The 15,988-nt window shown below is 36.5% G+C and overlaps 1 protein-coding gene across 8 annotated transcripts; it reads left to right on the forward strand.

Annotated features, from left to right (window-relative positions):
* The first annotated feature begins 459 nt into the window (after positions 1–459).
* Positions 460–13,444, forward strand: LOC104112796 (putative cyclin-B3-1). 8 transcript variants are annotated; one of them, XM_070188257.1, is made up of 27 exons: positions 460–633; positions 719–758; positions 919–1,000; positions 1,126–1,183; positions 2,282–2,330; positions 2,416–2,509; positions 3,522–3,579; positions 6,093–6,150; positions 6,230–6,311; positions 6,425–6,457; positions 6,548–6,605; positions 6,938–6,995; positions 7,081–7,162; positions 7,279–7,308; positions 7,399–7,456; positions 7,570–7,618; positions 7,706–7,802; positions 9,790–9,847; positions 10,626–10,922; positions 11,017–11,139; positions 11,266–11,355; positions 11,448–11,609; positions 11,748–11,807; positions 12,011–12,109; positions 12,555–12,733; positions 12,810–13,007; positions 13,102–13,444. In XM_070188257.1, exons 1-26 carry the CDS (start codon positions 631–633, stop codon positions 12,940–12,942), a joined length of 2,190 nt encoding a protein of 729 aa, XP_070044358.1. In that variant the 5' UTR covers positions 460–630; the 3' UTR covers positions 12,943–13,007; positions 13,102–13,444. The 8 variants fall into 8 exon arrangements, with proteins under 8 accessions (XP_070044358.1, XP_070044359.1, XP_070044360.1 ...); XM_070188258.1 differs by having other exon boundaries at positions 6,242–6,311; positions 7,276–7,308; XM_070188256.1 differs by having other exon boundaries at positions 461–633; positions 7,276–7,308.
* The last annotated feature ends 2,544 nt before the right edge of the window (positions 13,445–15,988 follow it).

Consider the following 15,988-nt stretch of genomic DNA (forward strand, 5'->3'; position numbering starts at 1 on the left):
ATTTTTCTTACCATTTCCCAATCAACTACTTTGCTGCTAAATTTCATCCTCCATCGATGTTTATGGCTATTCTAGAAATTTATGTTTCTCGACTCTTCTGTTAATTGATTCTCGCATGTGGTGCAAGAGAGAAAGTGAATCTCCTTCTTAAACAACTATTTTTCTCACTCAGCAGGACACGGTATTTTTAATTTCATGTGTACAGTATAAATATTAAGGATACAATATCCTTAACTTCACAAGTATTGTATAAATAATAAGAATAAAATATCTTGTATTTGTATTTTCTGTTGTTAAATTTTAGGACATTATATCCTTAATTTTATGATACACAACACTCGTAAAGAATAGTGGCTATTTTTAATACCGGATAAAAATAAAATAACAACATAAAAAGTGGCTGCCCACGCCATTTCCACCTGTTTGGGCGGGCAACAAGTAGAGGACATTATTGTAAAAAGCCACATTAGCAATTCAAAAACCGTGGAAAACCCGCTCCCCATTTCCAATTCCTGTAAGCACAATGCACTTTGTTCAATTGAACCTCTTAAATTTGGGCCATAGATCCGTTTGAACTCATAATAATCTTCAAACAAAGAGGCGCATCGCATTCTTCCAACCGTGGCTTTAATGGTACATTTTCCTAATCTCGTCATGTGTGTAGAGTTTTGGTTTACTTACTACTGATTTTTTTTTTTTGTAATTTTGATGTGTTTAGGGTAAATTGAACTCGCAGAAACATATATCCACCATAAAAGGTGCTTCATTCTACTTCATCAACTCTTACCTCTTTCTCACTCTGACTTTTACTACTATTATTATCCTGTTCTGTACCTTCCTTTTTTTTTTTTTTTCTTTTCAAAAAGGGACTAGAGTCCCGCTTACTATACTCTAAAATTGAAACTGCTTCATCTACAGATGGAGTTACAGAACTCAAGGTTTACGAAGAGGCAGATAAGATAAAAATCCAAAGCCGTGATTCTCTCAGCAGGCGCTGCAAGTAAGCCTACTATCTTGTATTTCTTGGGTGTTTAAACCAAGAGATTTTCGGGGAAAAAATATATTACCAGTGGTGGTTGAAAGCGGACAAAAACTTAGACTTTCTTTTTTTGTTTTTGTTTTTAGGGGAATGTCTGGTGCGCCTAACATGAGTGATGTGCAGACCAGTCGGAAGAGCTCGGAGGTTTGCCATATTTCCTTTCTTTCTTTTTCGAAAATAAGTTGCCTATTCCGGGCAGTCACGGTTATATTTTGTTAGTAATTCACTTGTCTCTTATCTGTACATTAAACAAATTTGCCCTAATTTTCTCCAAGGTCACTCTGTTGTTTATGGTAGTGTACTAACACAACCGAGAAGATGTTATTGCTGAGAACAAATATGACAATTGTTTTATTAAAAATGTCTGTCATCTAGGTGATTTTTGTTGTGAAAAACCTAAATAACTATCTTAGTGACCTTTGTTAAATAACAACCTTGGCGACCCTTCGGTAAAAGAACTACTGTGGTGACATAATTAATAAAAAAACAAAAAAACTACTGTGATGACATACGGTGAAAGCTTGTGGTTTTTAGAAAACATACCTGTAGCCTAGATGCCTGTGTTATCAAAGGCTCACTTGGGTCACACGTAAGCCTAAAACTAGATGCAAAACAGGCTGAGTTCTTTGCCTCGCTTAGGCAGTCCTTTAGTTCCGGCACCAAGACACTGAGACGTGCATTTTGTCACCATGTGTATTATCTTGAAATTGGCAGAACTGAACAATATGTATTTCTCCTAATGATGATTTTTCTAATACCATTTTTCATAGTTATTGTTCGTGGTTTATAGTTATCATTCTTGAATTACATGTATATCTTTTATTTTCATTTGTGCCGATCTCACTTTATCAGCACATTGAGATTAGTGCCGATCTCACTTTATCAGCACATTGAGATTAAAGCCCCAACAGACGTGTGCACTTCTTTTTTTCGCTTTTCTCCTTTGATAGTACTGTTAAGCATTGGTTCGAAGTAAGGCGCCTTACTTTATAAGTGTGGCATTAAAACTAGCCACTTTACTATTTAGTCTTTTCTAACAATGGGTAGGGGTTCACCTCTCTGAACTTTGGTTCCGATGTGTCTGACAGTGCAGAATTCATAAAGTTTTGTTGTATCCTGTGAGCGTTATTTCCTAAACTTGTTAACAGCATTCATGCGATGGTAAAATAAATTAATTCATCATACCACAAGATCTTGATTTCATACTTTCTCTTGGTCCATCAATCTCCATTTTTTCAACAGAGTGATATCAAGCACATAGAGAGGATAAAAGCAAAATGCAGTACTTCTGGTAAGTTTTGTGAAATTTGTTTGGTAAAGTTACTACATTTCATGTTTTCAGAACCATTATTAGTAGGTACACTTTGTATTTGCAGTTAAGGTAAATGTCAAAAGAAAAGTATTGACAGATATCAGCAATATCAGGGGCAACTCTTCGAGAACCAAATCATATAATAGCTCCAAACTGCTGTAAGTGATTGATTAACATCCTGTCATTTCTCTCCTGAAAGAGGTTTTCTAGTGTTTTGTGTTCTAGTCCTTAGTTATACTTTTACGGGAAAATTGATATAGGGCAAATTAAAATTCTTAGAGATAGATACGCTTTTCTGCAAAAATCTGAGAATGGCTCTCCTAATTCACTTCTTCCATTCTCACATTAGATCTAGATCATGAAATAGCAATTATCAGTGCTTCTCTGGGATGCCATTTTAAGCATGCATGAAACTGCGGTTAACCCAGTAAGAGGTGTAAATGGAGTAACTTTGGTGAGCTAAATTGTAGCCATTGTTCTGGAACATCAAGAAAAAGAATATACAATGCTTCACTTGACATGTCTATTTTTTTTTTTTGATAAAGCAAATGATTTTATAAATAATGGGGAAACATCCAATATACAAGTAGTATACTAAATATATAGAATATACAATATACATTATAATATTATTCTCCACGAACGACACCCTATCCCTTATACACGTTGGAACCTCATGGGTACACAAAAAAGAAACTAGAAATGAGAGGCTATTCCTCAAGCGTGCATAGTCATTCTCTATTCCATCAAAAGCTCTCCTGTTTACTTTCCATAGGATCCACATGAGTGCCAATGGCATCCCAGGCTCTCCCTCCCTAAAAGTTTATGATAATATGATTTTACTGAAAACAATCCATCTTTTCCCAAGCTGGTAGAATAGTCGAGGTGCGCACAAGCTGGCCCGAATACCACCGTCATAAGAACTATATTGAAAAGATTATAGTTTGAACTTCCTATGGTTTCTAAAATCATTAATCGCCTCCATTTGATTGAGCTTAGTTTTGGCATGATCTGACTCCATTTACTGATATTTTGGTTCTTTAGTTTCATATCTTTAGGTGCTTCACGATGTCTATCTTGTCCTCTTTTAAATCTTTTTTGTTTCGAGATGCTTCGGTTTTCTTAACACAATCGTGTAATATATGCTTACTTTTTTCACTTGCTTTTTAGGGTGTCAAATGGTAAATGCCCAAAAAATGCAAGCAATTCAGCAAGAAAATTTATCATGGTATGCAAACAACTACATATTTTAATACTATTCTATATGGCTCTTTTATTTTCTTGTTTAGCCATCTCATGTCTTCTTTTTATCCCCAGGTTTTAAGCATTTATTCTTGAAGGGAAAAGTAGTTTATGACTGAATTCTTAATCTATATTTATAACATTATTTGAACAATAATAGAAGATACAAAGGAGTTTCTCATACCACGGCTTTATTGTAGGGATTGACATTGAGCCGGTACGTATTTCACCCTAGTTATGGATGAGCTTATTAACATTATATAGGAAGATGTTCCACGGTATATGCCATATGCAAACGATATTGTGTTAATAAACGAAACTGGCGAGGGTGTAAACCAAAAGTTTGAACTGTGGAGAAACACTCTAGAGAATAAGGATTTTAGAACTAGTAGAAGTAAGATTGAATATATGCTTGCAAGTTTAGCCAGCATAAGAAGAGTGAAATTAAGGTGAGAGTAGACAGGTTGCGATGCCTAAATTCGAACAATGAAGATATCTAGGCTCGATGTTTCAAGAGAAACATATGATAGATGAATATGCTACACACAGAATCAAAATAGGATGGTTGAAATAGAGAAGTGCTACCATAGTGTTATGCGCTAAGTTGCTCCGACATGGCAGTTTAGGTGCCGTACCCGTGTCGACACGACACTAGTATGGGTGTGGGTATGGGATCCGTACCGGATCTGGTCAAACAATTTTGGGTACTTTGACCACGACAGACATCAAAGTTCGAGACGAGATACAATTTGATTACCGAAATCAGAACTAAAACTAGGGTAAATTTGAAGAAAATAGCATATCTTATCTAGGAAATCAATCTTTTACTTTCCTACAACTTGAGAATAAAAAGGAAATTCACACTTTACAAGCTAATACGTAAGTATTCCACAAAATTTCTCATAAATTAGAGAGATTTTTATTTTTTAAAATTATTTTTAGGCTGATCCCCGCACCCGTATCCGTACTAGGATCCGTATCCTCTAATCTTAAAATTTACATCTTGAAAGATCCGACCTATAGATCTGCACCAGTGTCGGACACCCGCATCCGTGTCCGAGCAACTTAGGTTATGCGATAGAAATATACCTAGTAGAGTGAAAGGCAAGTTCAGTAGAAGAGTTGTAAAACCATCAATGTTATATGAGAGTAAATGTTGGGCCTCTAAAGTTTAACATATCCACAATATATGTGTGTCACAGAAATATGGATGCTTCGATAGACTTGTGTCATACAAGATTAGACAAGATAAAAAATGACCACATTCTGTGGAAGGTGCAAGTAGCATACAAAGGATAAAATGAGAAAATGTCCCTTGAGATGGATTTCTTGTCCTATATCGACCTCTAGATGCCCTGGTCCATAGGTGTACAAGGTAGGCCTAAATCACATGGAAGAAAGTTGTTTCAAAAGACCTACAATCTCGGAATCCATGAAGACCTAGCGAGGAATAGGACAGAATGGAAGAAAAAGATCTATGTAGGCAAACCAATTAGCTAGGATTAAGTTTTAGACATGCTAGTACATTTACTTTAGGTCTAATGTTTGCTGGAACCTTTTAGTCGTCTTGTTAGAAATTTATATGCCAGTAGAAGAATTAGAGAACTTCTAGTGTTAGAGAAACTAATATCCATAATAATATTGTATTACTGGACCAAGGCCCGTTTAAATGAAGCAACATGGATAGTGAGATTCATGTAGCCAGCCTCAATGTGCTTGGGATTGAGTGCATAAGAGTTGTTTCTGAAGGACACTGATTTAGTTGTCTGGTCCTTTGAGACAAGGGCTCCAAACGTTCGGCGTTTCTGGACAAGATTCCTGGTCCGCATCCCCTTGTCTTTTCTTTGCTTTGTATAATAGCTATGGCTAGCAAGACATGAACAAAACCTTGCTGTTAGAGGCTCTTTATGTGCACCCATTTCTGCGAACAAAAACCTTCTTTGTGTTTTGCCTAGAAAAGAATAATAAATATATTGAAAACAAAATTGGAGTAGTCTTGCCAATGAGACCTAGCTCAAGTAGTTAGGTTTAACCCCACCAACACATACCTCTCGAGATTATTCCCCTTGATATTAGTAACTTTATGTGTAATATTTTTGCATATGTAGCTAATTTTATTATTTACAGCTTGACTTGTAATCATTAACATTGTAGAGGACATGAGCTGGTCCTGGTGACATTAAAGACCATTTAAAAAATTAAACCATTTTATTTTGTTAAGATATCCTCCCTTAAGGGCAGAGAAGCAGAGAAAGGTGCAAGTCTTTCACTGGAAAAGAGCAAGAAGTCTAAGTAGACGTAAAAATGAAGTTTGAACTTGTCTGTGTTTGTGAGTATCACATGACCATCTTTCTCTTTTTAACCTGCTCATGATGGTAGATCTTTAAAAAGATGCTTAGGTATTTTAAGTATTAGCAACTTTTTTCTGCTCAGATTCTTGTGATCTTTCTTAGATAGCAGTAGGTGCTGAAAAGACTGTTGCTTTTTCGTACAAACTAGGGAAATGTGAGGCCAAACTTGAACGGAGCTACTGGTGACAAGCAAATCTTGACACGGGGTGAGAATTTTTGAACTAATAGTACAAAGAAAAAGATTTGTTAGTTACAAAATAATATATTTCCTTTATGCATGTATAGCACCATTCAAAGATACAAAAGCCTCATTTGATGGCCGAAAGACCAGAATTCAAGGCCGTAAATCAGTTACCACTGGAATCAGGTATTTTAGTATCTTCAATATACTTATATATGCTATGTCTTCTATGATGAAAGTAATATTAAATCACTGTAGTTGTCTTAAAATTTTAACCCTTTTCTGTTTGGTTTATTGAGGCCAACTGGAAGGAATGATTTACCGCCATCAAGGTTTCTAACGTGTCCCATATATCCTTCATTAATGTTTTCTAAGCTCATGACTTGGCTTTTACTTGACACATTTATGTTATTTTCATGAAGGAGGTCTTTACCTATACTACAGCAGGTGAACATCGAGGGTACAGACAATAAAGAGAAGGTTGTCATTATATATCTATACTTTTATCTCAATTTGTTGTCATCTGCTGGGGGTCTGCAATCATTGGCATAAGAAAAATGTCTTCTCAATGTAAACTGGTAGTCTTTCACTGGAGAAGAGTAAGAATTCTAAGTAAACGTAAAAAGGGTGTCTGAACTTGTCTATGTTTGTGAGTATCAGGCAACCCTCTCTCTCTTTTTAACCTTCTCGTGATGGTAGATCTTTAAAAAGATGCTAGGTATTTAAGTTTAATTTTTTCTGCTCAGGCTCTTGTGATCTTTCTTAGATATCATTAGGTGCTGAAAAGATTGTTGCTTTTCTGCACAAAATAGGGAAAGGTGAGGGCGAACTTGAATAAAGCTACTGATGACAAGCAAATCTTGACACAGGGTGAGAATTTTTCCACTAATAGGATATAGGAAAAAATTGTCAGTTACAACTTACAAAACGATGTGTTTCCTTTGTGTATGGGTAGCACCACGCAAAGATATGAAAGCCTCCTTTGATGGCCCAAAGACCAGAATTCAAGTCCGTAAATCAGTTACCACTGGAATCAGGTATTTTGGTATCTTAAACATAGTTATATATGCTCTGACTTCTATGATGAAAGTAATATTAATACTCTTTAGTTGTCTTGAAGTTTTAACTCTTTTTTGTTTGGTTTATCGAGGAGAACTGGAAGGAATGCTTTACCGCCATCAAGGTTTCTAGCATGTCCCAGATATCTTTCATTAACGTTTTATAAGCTCATGACTTGCCTTTTACTTGACGTATTTATGTTATTTTCGTGAAGGCGGTCTTTACCAATACTACAGCAGGTGAACGTAGAGGACACGAACAATAAAGAGAAGGTTGTCACTAAAATATTTATACTTTTGTCTCAATTTGTTGTCATGTGCTGCAAGGCTGCAACCTTTGGCATTAGAAAAATGTCTTTTCAATGTAAAAACTGTATATTTTGTAGGTAAATTCCAAAAAGCTGGAGAAAGGCAAAGGAATAAGTGGTGTTTCAGGTTAGATGCTCTACTTTGGGTATGTGATGTTCAGTACCATTACCATAACTTCATTGATGAATACTAGGCTTTTCATCTATTTTTCAGTTTTGGCAAAGCCTAAGGCCGCAGGAGATGTTTTACCACAGTTAAGCAACCACAGCAACATACGGAGAAATCGAGTTGGTGATGCCTCGGCTAGAATGTAAGTTCTTTTACTTCTAGTTCTCTTTCGACCATTAGTAGTTTGGACTTGATTCTTGAATGCGATGTTAGTCCACCAAGATCCATATATGACAGAGATGCTCAAGTTTCAGAGGAAAAAATAATCATCTCCTGTATCAACTTAAATTGTTGACCTTAGCTATTCTGCAGTTGTGTGTTTCTGTAAGTGAATCATTTCCTGGTAGAAAGAATGGGAAATTCTGCCTATAGCAGGCACCATGTGAGGTATATGTGCTTCAAGGAGAGAAGATGGGGAAGGGGAACAGATTAAGTACTTTGCTGAAGAAGTCTGAAGCACCAAATAGTATACTCTTTGAGGAGGCATCATGTCTCTCGGAAATCATGAAGCCAATACATGTGCTGATGATGCATATACTATTTGAACAATTAAATAATTAATTTGAACATGTTCTCAACCTACCAATCAAAAAATTAATACGCCAAACCTCATAAAAAATACCAACAAAGATATCTACTCCATGGAGGAGTTAAGACAGCCCGTAGCAAAAATAGAAGTCCAAGTATATTACTGCAATTTGGGGAGGAGAATCTAGCAATAAATTGTACAAGTTCAAGTTCTTCCTCCTTCAAAGTTTTGATTTCGAGTTCAAGTCACCACTTTCCTTGCCTTGAACCTTAAGGGGTGTTTGGTCCACATACTAGTTATGCGGGGATTATAGTGTAGGATTGTTTATGCATTGATTAATAATGAAGAAATTCTTATGTGGTGATGGATAATGGGGAGAATGTTATATATGAATTACTTTAAGTTTTTTTTTTTTTTTTTTTTTGTCTTTTAAGTAGTTTAATCCGCATTGCTAATAGACGTATTCTTATTTCACATTCTATCCCGCATAAAATAATATATAGATTCCCACGTAACTTAATGCAGATATTATTTAACAACACCAACCAAATGTTGCATTAGTCATGTAGTATATTTTTTCTTATTGGCCAACCAAAAATTGTATTTTTTTGTGCAGTATTATATATTGGCATTAGTTATTCTAATACCATCAACAAAATGACCCGTAAGTTCTTCCTTAGAGCTGAACTCCCTTTCCCTAAGGAAATTTCTTTTTGTAGTGCCTCCGTTAACTATGTCTAAATGACAGTACAGCCCTTTCAAAAATATTCAGTGATCTATATGGTCGTGTCGGCGCGTGACCATGTAAGCTCAAAACATTCTGCCTGTATGGCATGAGCATGTTAGGTTTGACTGTGTCAGCTTATTCAATTTTCTCTCTGCACATTGCCTATGACGCGATTACTTCAAGATTGGAACAAACACGTCTAACTTCGGGCACTTCATATTTATACTTTGGCCATTTTTTAATCGTTGGTTCACTTACATGACATGTCACAAAAAAGCATTAAATTTTCATGAACTATACCACCAAAACACTCAAAAAATAGCAATTCAAGGGGTGCAATCTCTTGAATACACATATACTATCTAGCCATCAGCCCATCAGTAGGGTAGGAAGGCTCCAAAGGGTAGCAAGTAAAACTATTTGCTTTTACAGAATCCTTTAGCAAAAGAACTAAACTGATTATTTGCTAAAATGTAATGGTTAAACATGTCGAGTTTGAAATACAAGTAATACTGTTGCTTTTAAGCTAAAATTGAATATTCGAAGTAAACTAGCTGCTTGCCTTGATTCTGGTGCCTATAATACTGTGCTCTAGTTGTTAATTTCTCCACAGCAACATTTTTGATATTAACATGCGAGCATTAAAAAATCTGTCTTGCTCCTTCAAAATTATAGTACTTGACTGGTTGGGCTCTTATATAAATGTTATAAACTGTAAATTATATTGATTAATCCCTTTGAGTAAGAGGTAGTCTAACGGAGCAAGTTTTCTCAAGTCATCGTAGGTTGAGCTATGTGCTTGACATTTTCTGATTGAGTTGGCATATACATAACTCGATGTTCTTAATTAATTTGTGGCTTATCTTTCTTTAGGGCTCCCCGGGGTCAAGCTAAGGTGGAAGTTGGAGCATTGAGAAGAAAATCAGTCAGGGTAAATGGAGCATTTGTCATGTTTCACTCTCTTCTCCTTCCCCTATCTCTAGCAGGAAATAGTACCATGAATAGTGAGTTGCGTTCATCATTGTTGAATAGCGGCTGGAATGCCAAATTTTGCAATCCAACTAAAATAATTATCCTTTTCTCTCACATTTTTGTAGCTACTTTCCAGCTCTAACTTGAAGACGGTGACTGCATTAATCTTTTTGGAGAAATTATACTATTTTAAATCTTCCAAATTACTCAAGAGACAAGAAATTAATACTCCCTTTGTTCTGTTGTATATGACCTCATTGAAAGGGCACATAGATAAGAAGTCAATCTGGCTTGTCCATTATACTAGTAGTGCCGGAAGAAAATATTAGGTTGCAAATTTCTCCTGTTGGAACGAAGCAATTTAGTTTTAGATCACATTATCCGTACTTTAGTTGGTTCCCTTTTCTTATCTCAATAGATTAATCATTATAAAACAAACTTAGATATTCCCTTAAAGTCTTACTTAACCAGGAGGGGAGTATGCTCGGGTAGAATGAAATTTTACATCAGCGACCAGCTTATTGTTGTTTCTTTTAACTTAGCGATTTTCCCTTCCTATATTTTTTTTTTCAGTCAGTTCAAAATCATAGTATCGCTCTAAATTTCTAAGTAAAACAAATGGAGGCAATGATTTTAAAATAACTATTGGAGTTTTTCACTCTCAAAGTCCTATTAATATCTGATGTCTCTGTATCTACAGATAAACTCTTTTCTTTGTTTTGACTTGGATGTTCCAGACAGTTCTGAAAATTACTGCTAGCAGTCTCAATTCACAAAAGTGTTCAAAGTCGAACTCCATGTCAGGTGTGCACAAATGCACCTCTCGAGTTTCCATTCCATGTAAAAGGCTGGTGGATGTTAGGACATCTTCCCTATCAAAATATGCAACATCAGAGATTTCAGCTGAGCAACCTCATCAAAAGGAAGTTCCTTCTAGTAGTAGTGGCAGCTTAGCTACACCGGAATTGTCAATTGCCAGGAGGAAATCTGATCGTAGGAAGTCTTTTACGTGTTTACTGATGGCAAGATCAAAGGTTAGTGTAAAATCTGTTCTTTCAGATCATTCTTTTCTTTTCTTTTCTTTTCCCTCCCTCCATAGAGCTTTAGACAGCTGACGTGAATATGCAGCTTATGAAGGAGCTATGTGGAAATGTAGAGCTGGACAATTTGTCAAACATTTATGATAGTTGCAATCATCTTGAAGTTACTGAATATGTTGATGACATCTATCAATATTATTGGGTTATAGAGGTGAGTTAATATTATACTTTTATCCGTTGCATTTGAACTAACACCACAAGTTACCCTCTCCTCTGCCCAGGAAAGACATGCTTTTATATCTCGACCTCCGATTTCTTAAGCTGATTCTAACTGCAGGCACAGAATCAGCCTATCAAAAACTACATGGAGACTCAGAAGGAAATAACACCCCAAATGCGTGGCATATTGATCAACTGGCTTATTGAAGTATGTCTTAGTTATTCTGCATTTATACATTTTCGTTTTGCTTGCACATACTTCCCTGGTCCCACTTTCAGGGTTTTACTTTATTTATCTAGGTCCATCTGAAATTTGATTTGATGCAAGAAACTCTATTTCTCATGGTTACACTCCTGGACTACTACTTATCATTAGCAAGGGTCAAGAAGAATGATTTGCAGTTAGTTGGCCTTACTTCACTGTTGTTGGCATCAAAATATGAGGACCTTTTCCATCCGAGGGTAAATGTTTATACATTTTACTTATTGGATTTCTGTTTAGGTATAGCTAGGAGTTAATTGTGATCATTATGTGGCTTAGGTAAAGTTCTAACTGAAACACGTAACTGTTTGTTCACCTTGAAAATCCAATTGCTACAGGTCATGGACTTACTAAGCATCTCTGCTGAGTCATACACAAGAGATCAGATGCTGGAAATGGTGAGCATGAATCTTCTTTAATTTCGGAAAACGGTTTGTTTCCCGAGGCATAAGATAATCAAAGTTTTTCTTTTTATGGAACCAGGATGACTTTGTTAAAAATATCTCATTCCTTTTTTTTAATTTGGGGGGGGGGGGGGTAGTCATTGTAACATGGTCTCTTAATCTGGTGTTTAACAGTCTTGCACATCCTCTTTTTCCAGGAGAAAGATATCTTAAGGAAATTGAAGTTTCGCCTTAATGCAGCAACTCCTTATGTCTTCATGCTAAGGCTTCTTAAGGCTGCTCAAGCAGACACAAGGGTAGGGAAATTTTGTTTTTGGACTAGTATTAAAAAAGTATGATATAAGTAATAACAAAGAAGGGGAGCCTTGGAGCAACGATAAAGTTGTCTCAGTATGACCTATAGTTCACGTGTTCGAGCCGTGGAAGCATCCACTAATGCTTACGGCTGTCTACATCACACCCTTGGGGTGCGGCCCTGCCCCGGACGCTGCGTGAATGGGGATGCCTTGTGCACCATGCTGCCATAAGTAATAATAAAGTCCCCTTATCTCAACTTCGTATGATCAGTTCAGTGTCGGAACAATACTTGAAAAATGTATGGATTTTTGTTTGTTGCCCCACCTGGCAATTTTTTGAATCCAGTTAATACTTCTGCAGATGTGCTGAGTGTTATTCGTATGAGCTATAAAATTTCTCACTCACGCAACTAACGTGTTTCTGCATTTCTGAATCTTCTGCTAGTTTGAACATCTGGCATTTTACCTCATCGAGTTGTGCTTGGTTGAATACGAAGCTTTGAACTACAAGCCATCCATGCTTTGTGCATCAGCTATTTATGTGGCAAGATGTACGATGCAAATGACGCCAGCCTGGACACCACTGCTGGGGATGCATGGACGTTATCAAGAATCCCAATTCAGGCATATTTCTGCATAGTATTTGTCGCTCTTTGCTCCTTGCAATCTACTGATATATAATCTCTTTGGATGTTCGCAGACATTGTGCGGAAATGATCTTGAGGTTTCACAAAGCTGCAAGCACAGCACTTTTGAAAGTCACGCATGAGAAATATATGCAGTCCAGTAACAGCAAAGTTGCTGCTATAAAACCTTTGCAGAGTCTCCCTTAAGTATATATCTCTGCTGAGTTCAGTTTTCTGGAAGTGCAGAAACATCCGAGGAACTCAAAAGAGATGTGAGCTTCCCTGTCAGAGACTTGTATTCTCAATGTAATAGTTATTTTTCATAGGCTAAATATATTGCTTGGGTTGCATTGGATTTTCTTGCAGGTGCTGTAAATCTGTGTTGATCACAACTCTTTTTAATGGCTTCTGGAAGTTGAGCTTGGTCTTCAATCCTTGTAAATCGACCATAGGGGGTTCTCTTAACTATAAGACATTTAGTTTCCCTTTAGTAGTCCCAGGGGAAGGTAAGCCCACTTTTTTATGGCAGCGGAAATCATTCTCTAGCTTCCAGGGAAGCTGAAAATGGGCTCTAGTTCTATTAATAGAGATGGTAGATTAGAGCCTCCTGTGTTCATCACTATACGAATTTTAAGGACATCTTTTTGCAAACGAACTGTTGATACGTGATTCTCGCGCGTTGGAAAGAATGGATTAATTGCTTATGCAATCCCTCTGTTACATCTGCTGATTTTTGTTGTGCAAGTGCTTTTATTTCTGGAAAAATTAAAAATAAACTTTACTGTAAAAATATAGATCTTCACCTTATACAACTCTCTCGGGGGTACAAAAGCCGCACGTTACACGGAAGAGCAATAAGTATTCATCTTTGAGATAGCACTGGTCAACTAAAAACCAATAAAACTCAAGAGATAACACTGTTTTCTCCACTAGATAACCAAGCTTAAGATTTTCTTCGTAGTTAAGATCAATATGAGAAACGTTTACTAGTGGAGAAAACAGTGATGGTCTCATTTAGGGGTGTACAAAAAAATCGATAAATCGTACCAACTCGATAATCCGAGTTAAATGGAGAAAAAAATTTGGATTGTGGTTTGGTTTGATTTGGTTTGGTGTTAGAAAAAACAATCAGTGATGGTCTCATCTACCGGTCCAGCATAATATGCTGGAAGTTTATACACAGGTGCTCCAATCTCCAGTATATTATGTTGGAACTCCAGGTGCACCAATCTCCAGTATATTATGCTGGACCGGTCCGTATTGCAGCAAAATAATAGCTATTTTTCAATGACTTTGCAAACGCTGACTATTTTTGAATTACCAGTCCGAAAACTGACTAGCCCGTGCTATTTTTACAAAAATAACAGAAAGAAATGACCCAAAAAAAAACAAAGAACAGAAACATAAAAGAAAGAGAAGACCAAAAAAAAAAAAGGAAAAAAAGAGAATCAAGAAAACGGGAACCAAAATAGAAAAGAAAGAAAAGGAAAAAAAACAGAAAAGAATGAGACGACAAAGGAAAAAAATAGACAAACAGAAAACCGGGACTTTACCAAAATAATAGGGCAGTGATTCGATCCCTTGACCAAGTAATCAATGGTGCAGGCGTGCATGCGCCATTGAGCATGGGTTCACGCATAACAAAATTTATATGATTCCCAGTAAAACTGCAATTCTATTCACTCTATAAGGAGGGGGTGCATGGGCTCCAGGGGCGGCTCTAAGGCTTTGAGTAGTGAGGCCATTGCCTTAGGCTCCTAAATTTTGAAGGTCCCAAATTTATTTTAAATTCTTATTATTATTAATAATATTATATATTATATAATATATATAAATAATTAGAATAAAAAAAAGTGTTACAGTATATTTTTTGTTATTTGATTGAAGTTATTTTATACAATAAATTTATAAATTATGATAATTTTCTTCCCTCATTAATTAGTATATTTGACAAGAGTGTGTTGCTCTAGTGGTGAGCACCCTCCACTTCCAACCAAGAGGTTGTGAGTTCGAGTCACCCCAAGAGCAAGGTGGGGAGTTCTTGGAGGGAGGGAGCCGAGGATCTATCGGAAACAACTTCTCTACTCCAGAGTAGGGGTAAGGTCTGCGTACAAACTACTCTCCCCAGATCCCACTAGTGAGATTATACTGGGATTAAGGGCCTCCGAATATGGTTTCGCCTTAGGCCCCGAGATCTGTTGAGCCGCCCCTGATAGGCTCACATGCAGGGGCGGATCTATGTAGAAGGTTCGGGGTGGTATGCCACCCGGACGCTCGGGTAAAATTTTGAGCGTGTATATATATATTTTGGTATTTTACAAACATGTCATTATATATTATATGGATGGCACCCGGACTTGTATGTTGGCTCTAGGTGCCATGGTTGAAAGCCCACATTCCAAATTTCACATTCAAGATCGAATCCTTGTTATTCCTTTTTCTTTCTGCTCCTTTTCTTAATTTCTTGTATTTCTTCATCTTTTGATTTCCTTTCTTAGTACAACCACTTTGTTATTTATTCAATAATATATTTGCTTCTTTTTCTTTGCATAGATCTTCAATATTTTATTTGAATGTGATTTTAATATTTTCTCTTTTTATCCATATATTTTTATTGTTTTCATGATTTCAAAAATCTTTTATAATGATGGCATCAATAGACATATAAGGAGTGCATTTGATAATTTATAATTTTATTTGAATTTTGTGCATCTAATCATATCATTCCATAGAGTCAGAGAATTAGATCGAATTGGGCAAAATTTATTCGGTTTGACGATCATACATTTATTTATGTACCAAAAAATCTTATAAATCGAATCGAATTAATTCAAAATAGATTGAACCAAACCGAAGTAAACCGAATTAGTTCGAAATGGATCAAACCAACAAAATGTACATCCTAATTCAATCTCTTTCCCTAATAGTAGGTTTGCATTAAAAAGTGGCACCCGTAGACATCAAATCCTGGATCCGCCTCTGCTCACATGACCCATACCCCTCCATGTAAATCCGCCTGTGCATTTACGTAAAATAGTCGGAACTGCTAAGCCTAAATTTGACGTAGCATGAAATAAAAAGGGGGCTCGAGCCACCTGAGCGTGAGGAAGGCCTAGCTCCTAGATCCTGAAGAAATAAGGAGAACGAAGGAGACGGGTGAATGATCGGAGTTTGTCACAAAAATTGGGGCAATAGGTAAGCCATCTTTTATTGGCTATGAATTCTCCGTATATCTTTAACCAGCCAAATACTA

This window comes from Nicotiana tomentosiformis, chromosome 11, assembly GCF_000390325.3.
Source record: "Nicotiana tomentosiformis chromosome 11, ASM39032v3, whole genome shotgun sequence".
NCBI classification, from domain to species: domain Eukaryota; kingdom Viridiplantae; phylum Streptophyta; class Magnoliopsida; order Solanales; family Solanaceae; genus Nicotiana; species Nicotiana tomentosiformis.

What these genes read in the sequence shown, in the direction of transcription:
- LOC104112796 (XM_070188256.1), top strand. An exon ending in TACTGATGGCAAGATCAAAG is followed by an intron (nt 10,923 to 11,016) that starts GTTAGTGTAAAA and finishes GTGAATATGCAG; the next exon opens with CTTATGAAGGAGCTATGTGG. An exon ending in TGATCAACTGGCTTATTGAA is followed by an intron (nt 11,356 to 11,447) that starts GTATGTCTTAGT and finishes TTATTTATCTAG; the next exon opens with GTCCATCTGAAATTTGATTT.